Below are 20,540 nucleotides of genomic sequence, written 5' to 3' on the forward strand. Positions count from 1 at the left end.
TTGTAACTGGCTTGCCTAAGGATGGCTTAGCAAAAGAAACGAAAAGTTGCTCAGATTTGCAAGAAGCAGCTGTCCTGTGCAAATAAAATCGCAATTGTCTATGCACATCTAACAAGTGCAGTCTGTATTCCCCTTTGTTCTGAAAGTTGGGGAAGAAAACAGGTGAATTGATGGCTTGATTGATATTAGCCTCGGAGGCCACTTTAGGCAAGAAGGAAGGATTAGTCATGAGAGATACTCTGTCCTTGTGGAAGACCAGATACGGGGGTTTTGTACAAAGGGCCTGAAGTTCAGATACCCTTCTAGCTGAAGTAATTGCAATCAAGAAGGCAGTTTTCCAAGATAAGAATTTTAAGTCAACAGAGGCTGCAGGTTCAAAAGGTGGGCCAGTTAGAGCCTGAAGAACTAAAGTTAGGTTCCATGGAGGAACCGCATTCTTGACAGGAGGTCTTAACAGAAATGTGCCCTTCAAGAAGGTCTTGCATATCTTAGAGGAAGCCAAGGGTCCAAGGTTGTCCCCGATGTGGAAATGAGAAATGGCCACCATCTGAACCTTCACAGTAGAAGAACTGGCCCCTTGATGAAAAATGTGGGACAGAAATTCAAGAACTGCTGGAATTGGAGCCGTAAAAGGGTCCAAAATCCCTATGTCTGGCCCAAATGGAAAAACGCTTCCATTTACTGTTGTAGATCTTCCTGGTAGAGGGCTTATGTGTCGCTACCAGGATAGATTTTACGGGAGACGAGATACCCGGAGTCCTAGCCACTAATGGAACTGGATCAACCAAGCAGTAAGCTTGAGGTCATCCAGATTCAGAGTTTGCAATCCTGAAGGATGAGAAATCAGATCCGAAATGGGATCTAAGACCCAAGGAGGAGCTATGATGTGAGACCGTAGATACGGGAACCAGCTCTGATGAGGCCAGAATGGGGCTATGAGGATTAGTTTGCTTCCCAACCAATGAGCTTTCTGTAGAAATTTCATCATTAGCGGAAAAGGAGGACAAGCATAAAGAAGACCGAACGGCCAAGCATGAACTAGAGCATCTCTGAGGCTCTCCCCCGGAGGGGGAATTAGAGTGAAAAATTTGCTGCACTCTGCGTTCGAAGGAGATGCGAAGAGATCGCAGCAAGGCTGACCCCATCTGAGGAAGATCTGTTTCGCTACTAAGGGGTTCAGAGACCACTCGTAAGGTGTGAGGATAGATCGACTCAGCTTGTCCGCTAGAATGCTGGACCGACCCGGAATGTGCATTGCTATCAGAAAACGGTTGGTGGAAATCGCCCATTCCCAAATTCTCATGGCCTCTCGACAAAGAGAGTAAGACCTGGTTCCTCCCTGTTTGTTGATGTACCAGACCACCGCCCACCGCCATATGATCTGTCTGAATTGCAATAGTCCCCGGAGGAAAAAGGTCCTGAAGAGCTTGCAACGCTAAAAGCACCGCCCTCATCTCCAGAACATTGATATGCAGAACGGTCTCTATAGGGGTCCACGTGCCTTGGACGGTTCTGCCCATGCAATGCCCCCCCACCCGAGGCAAGAAGCGTCCGTGGTCACCGTGGCTTGGGGTTGAGGCATCACAAACTGTTTCCCTTCCCGAAGCTCTCGGGAATGAAGCCACCAAAGAAGGGAGTCCCTGCAAACCCTGCTGAGGGGAATCGTTGAATCCAATGGATGTAGAAGGAGAGACCATTGGACCTGAAAGGCCCACTGAAGAACTCTCATGTGCAAACCGGGCAAGAGGTGAAAGGCTGATGGCTGCCACCATGGATCCTAGGGCTCTCAGGACTAATTCCGCGGATGGGGCTGGGGACTGCACAAGCGCTATTACATGAAGTGATAAGGTGCGGAGCCTGCCCACTGTCACAAATGCCTTGGACTGAAGTGCATCTATTCTGGCCCCTATGAAATCCAGAACCTGAACAGGATGAAGAAGCGACTTCCTGAAATTTATGGTAATGCCTAGGTGACGGGCCAAGAGTAAAAATAATCCCTGGCAGAACACAGAACACAGTAGATGCCTGGTGGGGGTGGTGAGGAGCCAGTCGTCCAGGTACGGAAAGACCTGAATTCCCTGAAGTCTCAGGTGGGCCGCCACAACTGCCATGACCTTGGTGAACACCCTGGGGGCTGTGGTGAGGCCGAACGGGAGGACCCTGAACTGATAATGACTGGCCCCCAGCCGAAAGCAGAGAAACCTCTTGGATCGCCTGTCCATGAGAATGTGGTAGTACGTATCCATGAGGTCTATGGAGCACATCCAGTCATTCTCCTGCAGAAGGGGGAGAATAGATTGTAGAGTGACCATCCGGAATTTCTCTTTGGCAATGAACAGGTTCAAAGTTGACAGGTTGAGAATTGCCCCCCCGTCTTTTTTGGCACCAAAAATAACCTGGAGTAATTGCCCGACCCAGACTGCCTTGGGGGGATGTGCTGGATGGCCTTTTTTTCTAGCAATTTCTTTATTTCTGAAGCTGCAGCCTCCCTCTGATTGGGTGGGACATCGGGGAGGCGCTTCCCTAGAGGGGGAAGATTCATGAAGGGGATAGAGTAACCTCTGGATATTATTCGGAGCACCCAGTTATCTGTAGTAATGGACTCCCAACTTGCTAGATGCTCCAAAAAATGCCCCCGACTGCCTCCAGAGAGGGGCAGTTGGTCAACCCCTCAGGGTTGCTGCGCGGGTCGGTCGGAGAAGGGTTCTCTCTACCCGAAATTCTTCGGCCCCCTCTGCATCTGGCCGGCATCCACCTTGTCCTCCCCTGCCTCTGAAGGATGAAGGGTCCGGAGCGGAATGGGACTGCTGAGACTTCCGGAACCACATCTTCTTTTGTCCTCTCTGGTTCTTTGAGAAGGACCTTTGAGGAGCCGAGAAGCGGATTCCAACGGCAGACAGTGTCTTCCCATCTTTCTCAATCTGGAGTAGCTATCGCGGACGGTCTTGCCGAACAGCGTAGAACCGTCAAAGGGAGCATTCGCGAAGGACGCCTTGAAGGGTTCCGCAAAGTCGGAGCCAGGAGTGGCGCCGCAAGGCGACCCCTGCTCCACTGGCTCTAGCCGCCCCCTCCATGGCATGGGAGAGAAGTTGCATAGAAGTGTTAGATATCGATTTTAGAGTGGCCATGCGAGCCGAGAAAGTTAGTTTGTCCTCGGCCATCATGGACTCTGGGAGAGACTCAGCATACTCTTTTATTAGATCTCGCTGAAGCCTAATGACGTGTACCAGGTAATTCATCACCCTTATGGAAAAGGTGGCTGAAGCAAACATCCACTTTCCACTGTGGTCCATCGTCCTAGACTCCTTATCGGGAGGATGGACCGAGGAACTTTCTTGTGCCAGTTCTTTCTTAGTGGCAGCCGCCACCACCATGGCATCTACCGGGGAACCTTTATTCCACGCCGGCTTGTCTGCGGGGGGACTAAGGATTTTATCCGGTCTCCTAGGGATTGGCTCCACAGTGTCCGGCTCCTTCCATGCCCTGGTAGTAATCAGGTCTACCAGGGGATCGGCCGGAGGGGACACCCAAGAGGTAGACAGGCCTGCGTCAAACGCCTCCAGAAACACAGACTCATCCGAGGAAGGTTTCTGGGCTGACCCCCCCCCCCCTCTAATGCACAGCATCTCCATAATGTCTCTTCAAAGGAGATGTCCTCGGGGGGTGACCTGGGGGAACCTTCCCCCCTTCCTCTAAGTCTGTGTCCTCCATGAGGGACTCGGGGGAGTCCAAGTGCCTCCTTTTACACTTTTGTTTGTGAGGGACCTCCTCGGCGGGACTGTCCGAGGAGGGCTCACCAATGGGGTCATGTTCCTCTACAGGAACTAGATGGGGTGCAGACGCAGGCTGTCCCTGGGGCCGGACGATGGAAGACAGGCCCATATGCAAGGGAATGAAGGGTGGATCCGTAGCACGAACCGACAAGCACCCTCTCCACCACATCGAAGGCCGAAGGTGAAGCACTCTCCCTGGGCTCAGAGAGCAGTCGCCTCGGCTCCGACGTGAGGACCAGAGCTGACGCGATCGGACCCGAAAGAGAAGAGTGCTCTGCCCACAACGGAGCCGAAGATACACTCACCCCTGCGGATCCGAAAAAGAAGTTATGTACTCACCATAACATTCCTCTGAGTAGGTAACTTCATTTGTCTGCAACCTGTGGGTATCGGATCCGAGCCGGCAGCTTTCCAAGCTAAAAGATCCGAGCTCCAAGCTCCTCCCCTACCCATAATGCCCTGCAATCTGCCTCTAAAAAGGCAATAGGAAATTCTATAACCTAGAAAGGGTTACAATACGTTCCAGTGATGTCAATTGAACGAAGACATATCCTGATCCTTTGATAACTAACTAAGGGTCCGGGGGAAGGAAGGAGGGTCGGTTGCAGACAAATGAAGTTACCTACTCAGATGGAACATTATGGTGAGTACATAACTTTTTTATCTGAAGTAGTTAACTTCATTTTTTATCTGAAGTATTTAACTTCATTTGCTTAGCAATCTGCAGCTACCAGCAACTTGGGAGGCCCTTATGGAAGGATATTCCGGAGCACTGCGGAGCCAAACGATGCATGTCCTCTGGATATTAAATCAAATTTATAGTGTGTAATAAAGGTATGAGAGGAAGCCCAAGTAGCTGCTGAGCAAATGTCATCCAAAGAAACCCTTGACCAGAAAGCAGCAGAAGTGGCCATAGATCGGCTAGAATGGGCTCGCACTCTCAGGGGCTCAGGACGACCAGAACTTTTGTATGCTAGGAGAATGCACTGGGAAATCCATCTAGCTAAGGTTACTTTAGTGACTGGCTTCCCCAGACAGGATTTTGCAAAGGAAACAAAATGTTGATCAGATTTTCGAAGATTTGCTGTTCTGTTTAAGTAAAAACGTAACTGTCTGTGAACATCCAGACAATGAAGTCTGTATTCTCCTTTGTTTTGGAAATTTGGAAAGAAGACAGGTAGATTGATGGACTGGTTGATGTTGGCTTCTGAAGCCACTTTGGGCAGAAAAGAGGGACTGGTCCTGAGGGAGACCATGTCTTTATGAAAGATGATGTATGGAGGTTTACTGCAAAGAGCGTGAATCTCCGATATCCTTCTAGCAGAAGTAATGGCAATCAGGAAGGCAGTCTTCAAGGATACATATTTTAAATCGACTGAAGCCGCGGGTTCAAAAGGAGGCCCAGTCAGAGCTTGAAGAACTAGGGTAAGATCCCATGGAGGCACTGCATCTTTAATAAGGGGTCTTAACAAAAAGGTTCCTTTCATGAATGTTTTGCATATCTTGGAGGACGCTAGAGGCCCTAAACTGTTTCCAACGTGGTAGTGGGAAATAGCTGCCAAATGAACTTTAATAGTAGAAGCACTAGCTCCTTGATCAAAGGTATGCGAAAAAGTCTAGAACTGCTAGGATAGGAGCCATGAAGGGGTCTTAGTTCCTGTGCTCCGCCCAGACAGAGAAACGTTTCCATTTACTCTTGTAGATTTTCCTGGTGGACGGTTTATGGGCGGCCACCAGGATGGCCTTAACTGAGGAAGATATACCGGGAGTCCTAGCCATTAAGGGAACTGGATCAACCAAGCTGAGAGCTTGAGGTAGTCCAGGTCGGGGGTCTTCAATCCTAAAGGATGAGAGATCAGATCCGGATTGGGATCTAAAATCCAGGGAGAATGTACTAGATGAGACCGCAGGCAAGGGAACCAGGTTTGACGAGGCCAGAATGGGGCTATGAGGATAACTCTGCTCCCCAACAGACGAGCGTTCTGCAAGAATTTTGTCATCAATGGAAGAGGAGGATAAGCATACAGAAGACCGGATGGCCAAGCATGATCTTGAGCGTCTCTGGGGGCTTCCCCTGGTCTGGGAATCAGAACGAAGAACTCACTGCACTTTGTGTTTGAAGGCGAGGCGAAGAGATCGCAGCAAGGTTGACCCCATTCGAGGAAGATTTGTTTCGCTACTGCTGGGTTCAGAGACCACTCATAAGGTGAGAGGACCGTTTGACTGAACCTGTCCGCCAAGATGTTTGACCAACCCGGGATGTGCGTTGCTATGAGAAAGCGGTTGGTGGATATCGCCCATTCCTATACTCTCATTGCCTCCCTGCAAAGTGGATAGGATCTGGTTTCCCCCTGTTTGTTTATGTACCAGACTACCGACATGTTGTCTGTTTGAAGTGCAATAGTTCCTGGAGGAAGAAGGGGATGGAGAGCCTGCAATGCTAGAAGCACCGCCCTCATCTCCAGGACATTGATATGCAGTGAGCTTTCTGTGAAAGTCCACGTGCCTTGGACGGATCTGCCCATGCAATGCCCCCCCCCCCACCCGAGGAGAGATGCGTCCGTGGTCACCGTGACTTGGGGAGGGGGTATAACGAAGGGGCGGCCTTCTCGGAGATCTCTGGAGCGGAGCCACCAAAGAAGCGACTCCCTGCAAATCCTGCTGAGGGGAATAGGTATAGACAGGGGGTGAAAAAGAATGGACCATTGAACTTGTAATGTCCATTGAAGGATTCTCATCTTCAGGCGAGCAAAGGGCGACAGATTGATGGCCGCTGCCATGGATCCCAGGGCCTTCAGGACTAGCTCCACTGGGGGAGGTGATGATTGTAAGAGGTCTAGAATGTGAAGGGTTAGACTGCGAAGTCTGTCCGCTGTCAGAAAGACTCTGGATTGAGTAGTGTCTATCCTGGCCCCTATGAATTCCAAAATTTGAGTAGGTTGAAGGGAGGATTTCTGGTGGTTTATCGTGATCCCTAGGTGGTGGGCTAGGTGTAAGAAGTAGTCCCTGCCTGAGCAGAGTTGATGCCTGGTGGGGGCGGTTAGGAGCCAGTCGTCCAGGTACGGAAAGACCTGTATTCCCTGAAGCCTCAGGTGGGCCCCTACAACTGCCATGACCTTGGTGAACACCCTGGGGGCTGTGGTGAGACCGAAGGGTAGGACCCTGAACTGATAATGGCTGGCTCCCAGCCGAAAGTGGAGGAACCTTCTGGATAGTCTGTCCATCAGAATGTGGTAGTACCCATCCTTGAGGTCTATCGGGCACATCCAGTCGTTCTCCTGCAAAAGTGGGAGAATGGACTGAATAGTGACCATCCGGAATTTTCCTTTGGCGACTGACAGGTTCAGTGTGGGCAGGTCGAGAATGGGTCGTAAGTCCCCTGTCTTTTTTGGCACCAAAAAGAACCTGGAGTAAAAGCCTGATCCGGATTGTTCGGGGGGGAGGGGGGGGCGCGCTGGATAGCTCTTTTTCTTAGCAGCCCTCGAATTTCTGATGCTGCTGCCTCCCTCTGATCGGGTAGAACATCGGGGAGTCTTGTTGATCGGGAAGGGTAAGATAGGAAAGGAAATTAATAGCCTCTGGATATGATTCGGAGCACCCAGCGATCTGTCGTAATGGACTCCCATTTCGCTAGGTATTCCGAGAAGTGCCCCCCTGACTGCCTCCAGAGAGGAGCAGTTGGGCAACCCCTCAGGGCTGCTGCGCGGTCGATCCGAAAAAGGTTCTCTCGACCCAAAATTCTTTGGACCCCCTCAGCCCCTGGGCCGGCGTCCACCCTGTCCTCCTCTGCCTTTGAAGGACAAGGGATCCGGAGCGAAACGGGATTGTTGAGCTTTTCAGAACCACATCTTCTTTTGTCCTCTTTGGTTCCTGGAGTAGGACCTCTGAGGAGCCGAGAAGCGGATCCCGATGGCAGACAACATCTTCCCGTCTTTCTCGCTCTGAAGGAGCGTATCGTGGACGGTTTTGCCGAAGAGCGTAGAACCGTCAAAAGGGGCGTTCACGAAGGATGCCTTGAAGGGTTCTACAAAATCGCAGAGACGAAGCCAGGCCTGTCTACGTAAGACGATGCCCATTCCACTAGCTCTAGCCGCTCCCTCCGTAGCATGGGAGAGGAGCCGCATAGATGTGTCGGTGATTGACTTGAGAGTGGCCATTCAAGCCGAGAAGGTCCGCTTGTCCTCGGCCGACATGGACTCTGGGGGTGTCCCAGCGTACTCTTTAATCAGGTCCCGCTGGAGCCGAATCACATGTGCCATATAATTCAGTGACCTTATAGAGAAGGTCGCTAAAGAGAACATCCGCTTTCCCAAGCGGTCCATCATCCGAGACTCCTTGTCTGGAGGATGCACCGAGGAACTCTCCTGTGCTAATTCCTTTTTAGTGGCAGCCGCCGCCACCATGGCATCCACTGGGGCACCCTTGCTCCTAACTGTCCTGTCCGTGGGAGGGCTGAGGATCCTGTCCGGTCTCTTGGGTATTTGGCTCAACAGTGTCCGGCTACTTCCATGCCCTGGTAGTTATGAGGTCTACCAAGGGGTCGGCGGGAGGGGACACCCAAGAGGTAGAAGGGCCTGTGTCAAACACCTCCAGAAACACAGACTCATCCGAGGAAGGTTTTTGGGCAGACCACCCCCCTCTAATGCATAACATTTCCATAATGTCTCCGAAGAAGACGTCTTCGGGGGGGGGGTGACCTTGGGGAACCTTCCCCTTCCTCTAAGTCTGTGTCCTCCGTGAGGGAATCGGGTGAGTCCAAGTGCCTCCTCTTGCACTTTCGTTTGTGAGGGACCTCCTCGGGGGGGGCTGTCCGAAGAGGCCTCACCAACAATGTCCTGTTCCTCTATGGGAACAATCTGGGATGTAGGCGCAGGCTGTCCCTGGGGCAGGATGATGGAAGACAGGCCCGTCTGAGTGGGAGTGGCGGGTGGATCCGTAGCAAGAGCCTGGGGCCTCGAATCCCTCGAAAGGACCCTCTCCACGATGTCGAACGCGGAGGGGGACCTGCTTTCCTTTGGATCCGAAAGCAGTCCGCTCGGATCTGACGTGCGGACCGGCGCCGAAGGTGACCCGATCGGATCCGAAAGGGTAGTGTGCCCTGACCTTAACAGAGCCGAAGGCCCGCTGACCCCTCCGGATCCGAAGCTCAGCTCACGGCCCCGAGAGCTCGGATCCGAAAATGGATCCAACAGACTCAAGGGTACAGTCGGCGCCAAAGTAGGAAACGCAGTCTGCGCCGACCCTACCCCGGCTCCGAAGCTAGTCGGATCCGACAGCTCCGAACCCTGAAAGCGGGTCGGAAAAGGAGCAATGGGGGACGAAAAAAGGTGTCGAGCCCCCCCCCAGCAAGGGGGGGAACGGGACAAGAGCATTCCCATCTGCATCTGGGCTTGGAGAAATCGACACATCATCCAGTCCATATCTGCGTCCGATAAACTTCTGGTGGATCTAAATGAGGCCACCGAAGCCGGCCGGGAAGGCCGCCTAGATGACCTCAAAGGTAACCGGGTCTCCTCCTCTGGTTCCGGGGAGAAACGTGGAGAATGGAGCCGGGAGGGGGAAGGGCCGGTGACCTTAAGGGGAGACGCAAGCTGTTTAGGCGGCGGTGCCGAAGGGGTTGAGTCAGATAGCCTCTTTTGACTGTGATGCCTTTCTTTCTCTCTCTCCCTATCCTTTTTATCCTTCTTTCTGCCGTCCCTTTCCTCCTGGGCCAGCGAGGGAGGTTGAGTCCCGGCCAGGGGATCAGGAGCGGCAGGTGGGGCAGCTGCAGCGGTGGCTGGCGCCACCAAGGAGGACGAAGCAGAGTCCGGGGGCAAAAGGCCCACCAGAATAAGCTTCGACCTCCTATCTTTCAAAGCCCTGGGGTTGAAGGCTGCACAAATAGTGTAGCCCAAGGAGAGGTGATCAACCCCCAGGCACAGGACACACAGAGTGTTGGTCATCCGCTGGGGACAGCTTATGGCCATACTCGGTACATTTAGAGAAAATGGCTTTAGGGCCTTCAGCCATTATAGAAGAGGAAGAAAGAAAAATAGGCCCACAAGCACACACCTTCACACACGCAGGGGGGGGGGATAAATCTAACTTAACCAAAAGTCAAAAGAACTACCCAAAAAAGGCTAGAAAGATCAGAGGGAGTTCACACCCACAAAGTTAGAGAAAGTTTGACAGAAATTCAAGATTTAAATGCTAAACACACAGTACTACACTCAGAGCTCGTTCTGAGAAGCTTATGGAAGCCGCAGCAAACGAGATCTGAGGGTTAGAGGGAGATAGCAGGGCATTATGGGTAGGGGGAGGAGCTTGGAGCTTGGATCTTTTAGCTTGGAAAGCTGCCAGCTCGGATCCGAATCGGATCCGATACCCACAGGTTGCTGAGCAAATGAAGTTAACTACTTCAGATGCTCGGCTCTCGGCCCCGAGAACTCGGGTCCAAAAGATGACCCGATAAACTCGAGGGTAAGGCCGGCGTCGAAGTAGCAACTACTATCGGTGCCGACTCCCAGGCTCCGAGACTACTCGGATCCAACAGCTCCGAAACCCGATAGTGGATCGGAGAAGGAGCAATGGGTGCAAAGAAAGGGGCCGAGCTCCCCCCCGGAGGGGTGGGAGGCAAGAGCACTCCCATCTGCATCTGGGCCTGCAGGAATAGACGCATCATCCGGTCCTTATCCACATCGGAAAGACTCCTATTAGACCTAGAAGAAGTCGCTGAGGCAGGCCGGGAAGGCCGCCTAGACGACCTCGAAGGTGACCGGGACTCCTCCTCCGGCTCCGGAGAGAAGCGTGGAGAATGGAGCAGAGAGGGGGAAGACCTGGAAAAACTCACGGGGGAACAGATTAGTTTAGCCGGCAAATCTGATTCGGCTCGCCACTTATGACTTATGTCCATCTCTGCTCTCTTTCTCCCTCTCTCTATGCCTCTTCTCTTTCTTAGAAGAGTCCCCCTCTCCCTGGGAAACAGCGGAAGGTTGAGTCCCAACCAGGGAAGGGGGAGCTGAAGGCTGGACAGTCGCAGCCGCGACTGGCGCCACTGAGGGAGAGGAGGAAGAAGAATCCACGGGCAAGAGTCCCACCAGGATTAGCTTGTTCCTCTTGTCTCACAGAGCCCGGGGGTTAAAGGCCGCGCAAATCTGGCAGCCCAATGTTAAATGGGCTACTCCCAGGCAAAGAAAGTACAGTTTTGTACCTACCATAAATGTAGATGTTCGAGTGTACACCCTGCTGCAGTCATCACACTTGGGTTATCCTGTCGTCAGGCGGTCCCGCAGTCGACCTGAATTCCAAAGTCTTGGTCCGGTGTCGGTTGCTGTCGCTTCTTGCCTGACGTCAGTGCGCCAGGGGTATATATGATGCATCCAACGCCATTTTCTTCAGTTTTTCTTGCCCCAGATGTCAGGTGCCCCCAAAAAGGTGGTCAGTAATTAGTACCAATCTAAAAAGTTTAGCACAAACACAACATCCCTCCAACTATAAGCAAATACATCACAAAGGTAGTATCAGGTTTTAAGATATTGTAAAGTTTTAGTTAGTTAGGTCAGAGGGGATGGAGGGAGGGTAACCTGGACTGCAGCAGGGTGTACACTCGAACATCTACATGTATGGTAGGTACAAAAACTAAGTTCATCGTGTTACCCTGCTGCAGTCATCACACTTGGGTAGAATCCCAAAGCTAAGGATGGGAGGTGGAGTCAAACAGGGTTAGAGGAGGCTAGAAGGCCCTGCAGAACTGCAGTGGCGAAGCCAGCTCTAGTCTTAGAGTAAAGTGGTAAGTGGTAGTGTTTGGTAAAGGTGTGTACTGAACTCCAAGTTGCAGCTTCCAAAATATCCTTGGTTGGCACCCCCCTGAGGAAGGCTGTAGATGTAGCTGCTGCCCTGGTAGAGTGGTGCCTTATGGTAGCAGGAACTGGTTTTCCATGATGGGTATAGCAAAAACGAATGCAATATCCTATCCATTTGGAAATGGTCTGTTTTGATATAGCCTTCCCTTGTGAAGCTGCAGCATAGGATACAAAGAGCTGGTCAGATTTTCTGAAAACCTTAGTTTTATCCAAGTAGTAACGTAGTTGCCTGTGAAAGTCCAAGGAGTGCAGGAGTCTTTCTCCTTTGTTCTGTGGATTTGGAAAGAAGGTGGGTAAGTGGATGGTTTGATTTAGAGCCACACTGGATACCACCTTAGGCATGAAGGAGGGATTAGTTCGTAGAGAAACTCTGTCTTGACGGAAAATGACGAAGGCTCTACTGCCATTAGTGCCTGAAGTTTTGAGACTCTTCTGGCTGAAGTTCTTGCTAGCAGCAGGGCAGTCTTCCATGATATAAACTTTATGTCAGAAGAGAAAGCTGGTTCAAAAGGAGGTACATAAGTTTTTCCAAAACAAAGTTGAGGTCCCAGGTTGGTGTAGGTGCTCTCCTGGGGGGCCTAATGCTTTTGGCCCCTCTGAGAAACTGCCTTAGAAGCGGATGTGAAAATAAGGGTGGATCCGTATTGTAGTGGGCTGAAATAGCTGAGGTGTGGATTTTAATAGATGAAAAAGAAAGTCCTATGTGCAACATCTCGGTTAAATACTGTAGAATCTGAGATATGTGAGGCTGAAGGGTATTTTGGCCTTTAGCTTGGTTCCAGGCGCAAAACCTTTTCCATTTGTCCGAGTAGGCCTTCCTGGTGCTGGGCCTCCTTGCTTCCAGAATAACATCCATAACTGCTTGAGGAAGAGGAGCTGGCTGGTTGCTTAGGTGATTTGCCATGCAGCCAAATTTAAGGTTTTGAGCTGGCTGTGTAGAATCTGATTGTCTTGCTGTGTGAGCAAATGAGCAATTTGTGGTAAAATCCAAGGTGGGCCCTGGGCCATATTCCTTAGTAGTGGGTACCAGTGCTGGCGTGGCCAGTCTGGGGCTATGAGTATCATTCTGGGCCTCTCCTTCCTGACTTTCAGCAGCACCTTTGTGAGAAGGGGCAATGGAGGGAAGGCATATACTGTCAGGTTTTTCCAACTGAATGAGAGTGCGTCCACTTTCCAAGCTTGATGGTGAAGCGTCCTTGTACAAAATTTTGGTAGCGGATAATTTTGGGGGCTGGCAAACAGGTCTATGTCTGGGTGGCCCCATTTTTGAGTTATCATTGCAAATACTTGTGGATCCAGTTTCCACTCGTGGGGATCCATGATGTTTCTGCTGAGGTCGTCTGCCAATGTGTTCTGTTTTCCTGGCAGGAATTGAGCTTGTAGCTGAACTTGGTAAGCCAGTGCTGTGTTCCACAAGGTCATTGCTTGCCTGCATAGAGGGTAGGAGTGTGTACCCCCTTGTTTGTTTATGTACCACATTACTGTGGTGTTGTCCGTCCTTATTATAAGCTGTCCTGGATGCAAGAGGTTCTTGAAGGCTGTCAGGGTATTCTGTACAGCTAGCATTTCTTTTTGATTGATGTGCAGATTCCTTTGATCTGCAGTCCATATGCCTTGAACGCACAGTCCTGCCATGTGTGCCCCCCAGGCATAGTCTGATGCATCTGTTGTCATAGTTTGCCTGGCTGGGGGCAAGGTGAAAGGCTGACCCTTGTTGAGGTGACATGCCTGTGACCACCATAGAAACTCTTGTTGAAGGCAGGGAATTAGAGATATCATTGTGTCCAAGCTGTGGCTGTGTTGAGACCATACGCTTTTTAGGTACCACTGTAATTTCCTCATATGCAGCTTTGCAAATGGTATTAGTATTATGCAAGATGCCATGAAGCCCAAGGCCTGCAGAATTTTTCTTGCAGGGAATTGGGTCTTTGTTGCCAGTGTTTTGAAATATTGAGTCAGTTTTAGTAGTTTGTCTGGCGTCAGATAAGCCTTCTGGGCCGTTGTATTCAAGATGGCACCCAGGAATGTCATATTTTGAGAGGGTACTAGTTTTGATTTCTTTTCGTTTACTGTGTACCCTTGGCAACTTAGAAGATGTTTTACAAAAGCCAGATGTAAGAGGATGTCCTTGCTTTCTGCTTGGATGAGGCAGTCGTCCAGGTATGGGTATATTTGAATTCCTCTTTGTCTGCAGTATGCAATTACTGGTGCCAGGCATTTTGTGAAAACCCTGGGAGCAGTGGATAAGCCAAAGGGCAGTGCAGAGAATTGGTAATGGGTTGAACCTGCAATGAAACGGAGGTATCTTCTGCAATTTTGTCTGATAGTGACATGCAGGTATGCCTCCTTGAGGTCCAACGTTACTAGCCATGCTTTCTTGCCCAACATGGGAAGAAGCTACTGTAGTGTTAGCATCTTGAATTTGGGTACTTGTAAGAAGGTGTTTAGAACTGAAAGGTCCAGAATTGGTTTCCAAGCATTGTCTTTTCTGGGGACTAGAAAGAGTCTTGAGTAAAATCCTTGGCCTTGCTCTCGTGTAGGTACCAGTTGAATGGCTCTCATGTCCATGAGAGCTATAATTTGTTTTTGTGCCTCTGCCCATTGATTTTGTGGCAGGTTTGGCATTCCTCCTTTTGTTGGCAAGGTGTGGAAATGGAATCTGTATCCTTGTGAAATAATGTCTAGGACCCATTTGTCCTTTGTGACGATGCGCCAGTTGTCTGAAAAAAGTGCTAATTTTCCTCCCAAGGGAGCTGCCAAGAGAGTTTTGCTTGGCCATATGAGGTTTAAGTCATTGTGTTTGCCTTCTAGTAGTTTGGGGCCTGTCTTCTCCTCCCTTCTGTGTTGCAGTGCCCCATTGTCGAGGTTTGTAGTGGGTTTGGGGTTGTCCTCTGCCTCTTGGGCGTCTGTATTTACCCCTCTGAGGTCTGTCAGTAGTTGGAAAGGACCAATTTTTTGTTGGCCAATTTCTGCTGAAGCGAGGGGGCTGAACCTGTAAGAAATCTTTGACCGTCTGCATAGATTTTGCCTTATCCTCCATTTTCTTTAAGACGTCTTCTGCTTTAACTCCAAATAGGACATCCTGCTGTAAGGGAGCATCTAGTAGCTTTGCTTTAACATGATCAGGCAGAGTTTGTTCCTTTAACCAAGCATGCCTACGTATAACAGACCCAGTAACAGCTGCTCTATAGGAAGCTTCCAAGGAATTAAATCCACATTGTAAAGTATGTTTGCCCACCTGTTCAGCTGCATGCAACAGATCCTGCATTTCCTTCATTTCAGACTGTTGAGGGTGTGTGCTCATCTTTTATCTTATTTGAGACATTATAAATTGCTGGTATTTTAGCATGTGAAATTGGCAATTTAGTGCCCTCATAGCTAGAGTGGCTGAACTGTAAACTTTTTTCCCCCACCTGTCTAGTGCTCTGGAGTCCCTTTCAGAGGGTACAGGGTTTTTTGCCATAGAAGCCTTACCCCCTTTAGGACCCTGGGAGATGGTCTCTGGATCAGCAACAGGGCTTTTATAAAGAACTTTGTGGGAATCAGGCACTCTATAGTACCTGTCAGGTTTGGCTGGAGCAGGAGGCAGATAATCTGGGTTCAAACTGGATTCTAAGTAAACATCATCCACAATGTCTAAAATGGGGGGATGGCAAGTGGTCTGTGCTGGGGGAGTAAAAGAAACTCTCTGAGCCTTTTCTTTGAGTCAGAGTAGTCCTGACCTTCCCAGTGAAAATGTTCCCTCATAGTGTGTAAAGTTTCCCCAAAGGAGTAGTCTTCAGGGGGAGAAGCTGAGGGAATGGAATCCTCATCATCAGAATCTTCATAAGGGGGAAAGGAGTAATCTTGTTCCTCAGAGGAGCCTGAGGAAATAGACACTTGATCAGAGGAGGCATAATCTTCCTCTTGTCTAGGCCTTTTGTCAGGTGGTGGTTGGGAACCCCTGATTAAAGAGATCAAATCTTCAGCCATTTTAAGCATCTGTTTCTTAGGCATGAGGCCTTGAACTGGAGACTGAAGTGCAGTCTTTTTTGGTTTAAGAGGAGTCTTAAGCTTAGGATACGTTTTTATGGTGAGCGTCGTCAGTCTGAAGACACCTTCAGAAACCGAAGGTGTTTCTGCAGCACCAGCTTCTCTTTCTGCAATGTCGTCGGTAGGGCCTAAAGAAAATGGCTGCGTCGGCCTAGAACTCTCCGCCAAAGGATCTGAAGCGGTCTCTGGTTCCAATTCTGCAGTAGCCAGGGGCTGCGTAGGCGCCTCACTGAAAACCAGTGAACCGGAGACCGGCCCAGCCAAGGCCTCGGAGTCTGGCTTGGGTCTAGGCTGCCTGTCCTTATCTTTGCGTTTTTTGTGCACACCGGCAGTCGGTTGCTCCGACGGCATGGTGTAATTAAATTTTCTACTGAAGTAGTGTCGTGCAAAATCAAAACGTCATTTAATAGTTCGCTTATTGAACCTAGCACAAAAGCGACAACCAGTGACGTCGTGGTCTGGGCCTAGGCAAGGTATACAATAAGAATGAAAATCCTTATGAGGTATTTGCTTCCTACAAGAAATACAATTGTTAACTTTTTCTGACATCGGTCTGAGGCAAGAAAGGTTTCCCCAACGGGGTACTTAGCTTTATTGAAGACTTCGGATCTGAAATTCGACTTCGAAAATCTCAGGAGTCGGCCGACCGGCGCTTGCGAACTGCTTCTGCTTCGGGCACCGTGCGGCAAGAAAGACTGAAGAAAATGGCGTCGGATGCATCATATATACCCCTGGCATACTGACGTCAGGGAAGAAGCGACAGCAACCGACACCGGACCAAGACTTTGGAATTCAGGACGACTGCGGGACCGCCTGACAACAGGATAACCCAATTGTGATGACTGCAGCAGGGTAACACGATGAACATCGCACTGAGTGTGGCCATCTGCTGGGGACAGCTTATGACCACACTCAGCGCATTTCGAAAAAATGGCCTTAGGGCCCTCGGCCATGACACTCACGTGCACACCCTAACACACACAGTAAGGGGAAGGGGAACACACTAAATTTCAATTAAAAAGAACCAAAACTGATTTAACTTAACTAAGGGTCTGAAACACACACACACACACACATACATACACACACACACAAAGCGCTACAAATTTGACGGAAATTTTCCCAACTTACTCTCACCTAAACAGCCAAGAACTTGTCACTCGTGGTTCAAGAAGCCGCGGCAAACGAGATCTGGGGACTGGTGGGAGGTAGCAGGGTATTATGGGTAAGGGGGAGGACCTGAGAACTCGGATCCAGGTCGGATCAGATACCCACAGGTTGCTGATCAAATGAAGTTAACTACTTCAGATCATTATTATTAAGTAAACACATGCAGCTGTTCCCCAGTGCAGTTTTCTGTAATCCAGAATTGTTATATATATGCTAGAGAATGTCAACCTGAAATCAGTGAGTATCGACAGTGTGCAGTCATGAAATGCCATTGCACTGACTCAGCACACAAGGTTAAAACCTCAGATGTATTTTAGTACTATTATGACTGCTGGCAGTCTGCAGACTCAGCATTCAGTCACATCTAGAGGTCCATCTATTATGCCAATATGAATTGCATACATACGTTTTTGTAAGCTAGGGATCCATGTGAATGCATGACCTCCATAGGGAGACTGGTGTGTGTGTGTGTGTGTGTGTGTGTGTGTGTGTGTGTGTGTGTGTGTGTGTGTGTGTGTGTGTGTCTATGAGATACTGTAGACAAGGCTTGAAAAAAAAAATACACTTTATTGTCACAACTCAAAAACACCAAAAAAAAAAAAAAAAAAAAAAATCACAGCCCACTTGGTTTTGCAGTGTAAACAAAATACACATTACCACGGGTTGTACTTATCCAGGATTTACAGTTTATACAGCCCACTGGGGATACAGGCTAGTCAGTCTTTGAACCAAAGGTCCAAGGCTGCAGGCCTCTTCCCAGGCCATGGTTCAAGCTCTGTAGAGGGTTTGTTTGTCTTTCGGCTTTTCCCGGTTAGGAGTCGCCACAGCAGAACTCCGGTCCTCTAATGATTGGCAGCACATTTTTATGTGCTGGCTTGCTGGGCCTAACACACAACCTTCAACGAAGGAACGCCCATTTACGCACATCGCCACACAGAAGACGCTCTAACTGAGAATCGAACGGGCAATGTCCAACTGTGAGGCGACAACGCTACCGCAGCACCACCACCGCAGTCAAGCTCTGTAGAGGGTACTTCCACAAAGTACACTCCACAGGTCAGCGCTGACTGGACTTTCTCACTCCATGTGTCCAGGGTGTTTCTTCAAATGAGCCTGAAAGTGAGGAACTAGCTTCATGGCTTGCTTCTTTCAGGCAACCTCCTTATATACAGCCCTGAACGTCAACTCACCAAATGATTTAACCCTCACAAAACTAAAGCTAAATACAAATAAATAATGCATTGTAATGCTGCGGTGGCGCAGCGGTAGCGTTGTCACCTCACAACAAGAGGTTCTCCCGTTAGATTATCGGCTGGAACGCCTTCTGTGTGGAGTCTGCATGTCCTCCCCGTGGTCGAGTGGCCTTCGAAAGACATGCATGAATGGGTGTGCCTTCGTTGAAGGTTGGGCGTCGAGCTGGCACCTCAGCACCGTAAAAATCTACTGCCAATCATTAGCGGACCGGAGTTCCTCTGTGGCGACCCCTAACCAGGGAAAGCTGGAAGAAGAACAACTCTTTGGGAAACAAGAACACCCCTGTAACAAAAACTAGCCTCCCCCCCCCTAAAACATATAGTCAGAGACCTGGACATATGTGGCCTATGAAATCGTCCTTGACCGTGATGCACTGACTACTGCTAGGAATCTTTTTACCTAGCTCAGCTAACTTCTAAAGGCATATCTCCTTCAGGTTAGCACTCTCTCTCTATACTCCTTTTTCACAAGGTCCACTATTGAATATAACACCCCCTTGGCAAGTACCTATTCCAAACATACCACCCAAGCAGAAAAATCTCTGCATTTCCTCACAGATACAATCTCTGGTATGAACTACTTAATATACACAGAGTGACTAAAAGTTCCATCTGTATAGCCCGTTTCTTGCATACATCTGATTGACTAGATCTCTCTGGCTCATAAGACAACAAACAACCTGGTCCTGCATGACCTCTTATGTATCAAAATAACTGGTTGCATCACCAACACCTGCTCCTAAGGACCTAACTCTGTACCACAGTATAAACAGACTCTACTAGCAGAATTATTATTTCCCCCAGAGAACCAGTAACCTATGGAATAATGCTCCTCTCCAAATCAAAGCAGATCTCTCTTTCTTCAAAACTAAATTCATTTGAGTGGATGGTGAGCTGTAAATTCACCCCTGGCCTGGTACCTCAGTCCCTTATGGCTAGGGGAGCAAGCAGTGAGAAATGCACTGGCTAGAGTGTAAATGGTCTACTGGTACAATTGCTTAGTACCTATCCAGAAGTATAAATTATAAAATGGCAGCAATGTACACAAGAGCAAGCATGAAACTGCAGTACATGAAAAATGCTCCAGATGGAGCAAGTTTGCAGTTATAATTCCAAAACACTATCCTTTGAAAAACCACTGGGCTTATGTATCAATTCAAAACCATTAGACAGCCTATGAAAATGGCCCTGACCATAACACTGGATCTGCAAGAAACCAGAAGAAAACAGCCTGACCAGTAGGTATGAGAATTCCTGGTGTAACTACCATCACTGTAACTTATTCCACAGTTCAACAGTACCCTAATGTGTAAACTACTTAGCACAACTAACATACTCTACCAAGTGCTGTCAACAACAGAACATTTCTTAACTGTATTCTTTTACCTACCCACTTAAAGAGTCAACAACAGTCCAAGTGTGATTCATGTTGCATGGCAAGGAACACTAACAGTACAAGCTGTGAACTGACTACCACAACCAAACTTAAGAAGTCTGTATTTTTAAATGATGAATTCTATAAAGTACAAATGTATGATTCAAAATTATTAGGAGATTATGGATCCAAGGCACACTACCATCACTGTAAAGCATGAACCATAACAGTGTGTTAACAGCTGAAAAGAAAATGTTCTTACTCTGCTGTGTGCAGGCTCTTTGGCATCTGCTCAACTGATGGATAAAGTCTTTCAGCTGCTGCATCATCCCCTTGTAGCCAGTTAATAGCAACAGTAATTAGAGATGCCCACCATTTTGCCAAAGGGTCGGTACCTGCAAATATACAAAATTAAATTTAGGACATAAAAATAATAACTTCCAAGCAGCGAGATAAAGTTCTGTTTCTAAAACATCACATTTGTTTACAAAGTCTTATCAACAGTCTGACACATGATAAAGTAAACGATTCTCTTGATCTGGGTTGCCCACTGCAGGAAATGGGCTTAAGTTATCCAATGCACAGGTTAACCCTGACTATGCATTTATCACTGAAGTGCCACACTGTACATATTTTTAGACTTTGAACTGAATGCAGTGTACATGACTGTACAACTTCCACATCTTTCAAAATAAGAAGTATTGTTTAAATATACTTTGCATGTATTTAATGTGACTTAACATCTGTAATCATTTCTATGTTCCTAACTATAAAAGCACTTATGCCTGTCAGAAGCATTGTTATCTTATCTGACAAGAAGATACCCATCATGCAAGAAAACCTTTGCTCATACAACTCATCATTCCTGAATGTGGGTAAAATACACATAGGGTAATGTAGAAAGTACTGTTATGCAAGTAAACTTACCATAACAGTAGATGATCGAATAATCATTATATCCGGCACAGGTTATAACAGACGTCCAGCTTCCAAAGCTTCAGGGCAACTTCTACACTTTCAAACCATCAGTCAATTCAAGCAGAGCTGACTAAGGTGACAGGTTTGAGTGCCAAGCCCTTTAGAGCTTTCATGCCAA

At 48.7% G+C, this 20,540-nt stretch overlaps 1 protein-coding gene across 1 annotated transcript in view; it reads right to left on the bottom strand.

Annotated features, from left to right (window-relative positions):
• The window catches only part of SREBF1 (sterol regulatory element binding transcription factor 1), a 631,726-nt gene that overhangs the window by 232,649 nt on the left and 378,537 nt on the right, over positions 1-20,540 (bottom strand). The window contains exon 15 of the mRNA XM_044088935.1: positions 19,707-19,839. Coding sequence (XP_043944870.1) covers positions 19,707-19,839 — 133 coding nt within the window. The remainder of the gene's footprint in view (positions 1-19,706; positions 19,840-20,540) is intronic.

This window comes from Protopterus annectens, chromosome 12.part0 (genome assembly GCF_019279795.1).
Source record: "Protopterus annectens isolate FY-2018-M chromosome 12.part0, PAN1.0, whole genome shotgun sequence".
NCBI classification, from domain to species: Eukaryota; Metazoa; Chordata; order Ceratodontiformes; family Protopteridae; genus Protopterus; species Protopterus annectens.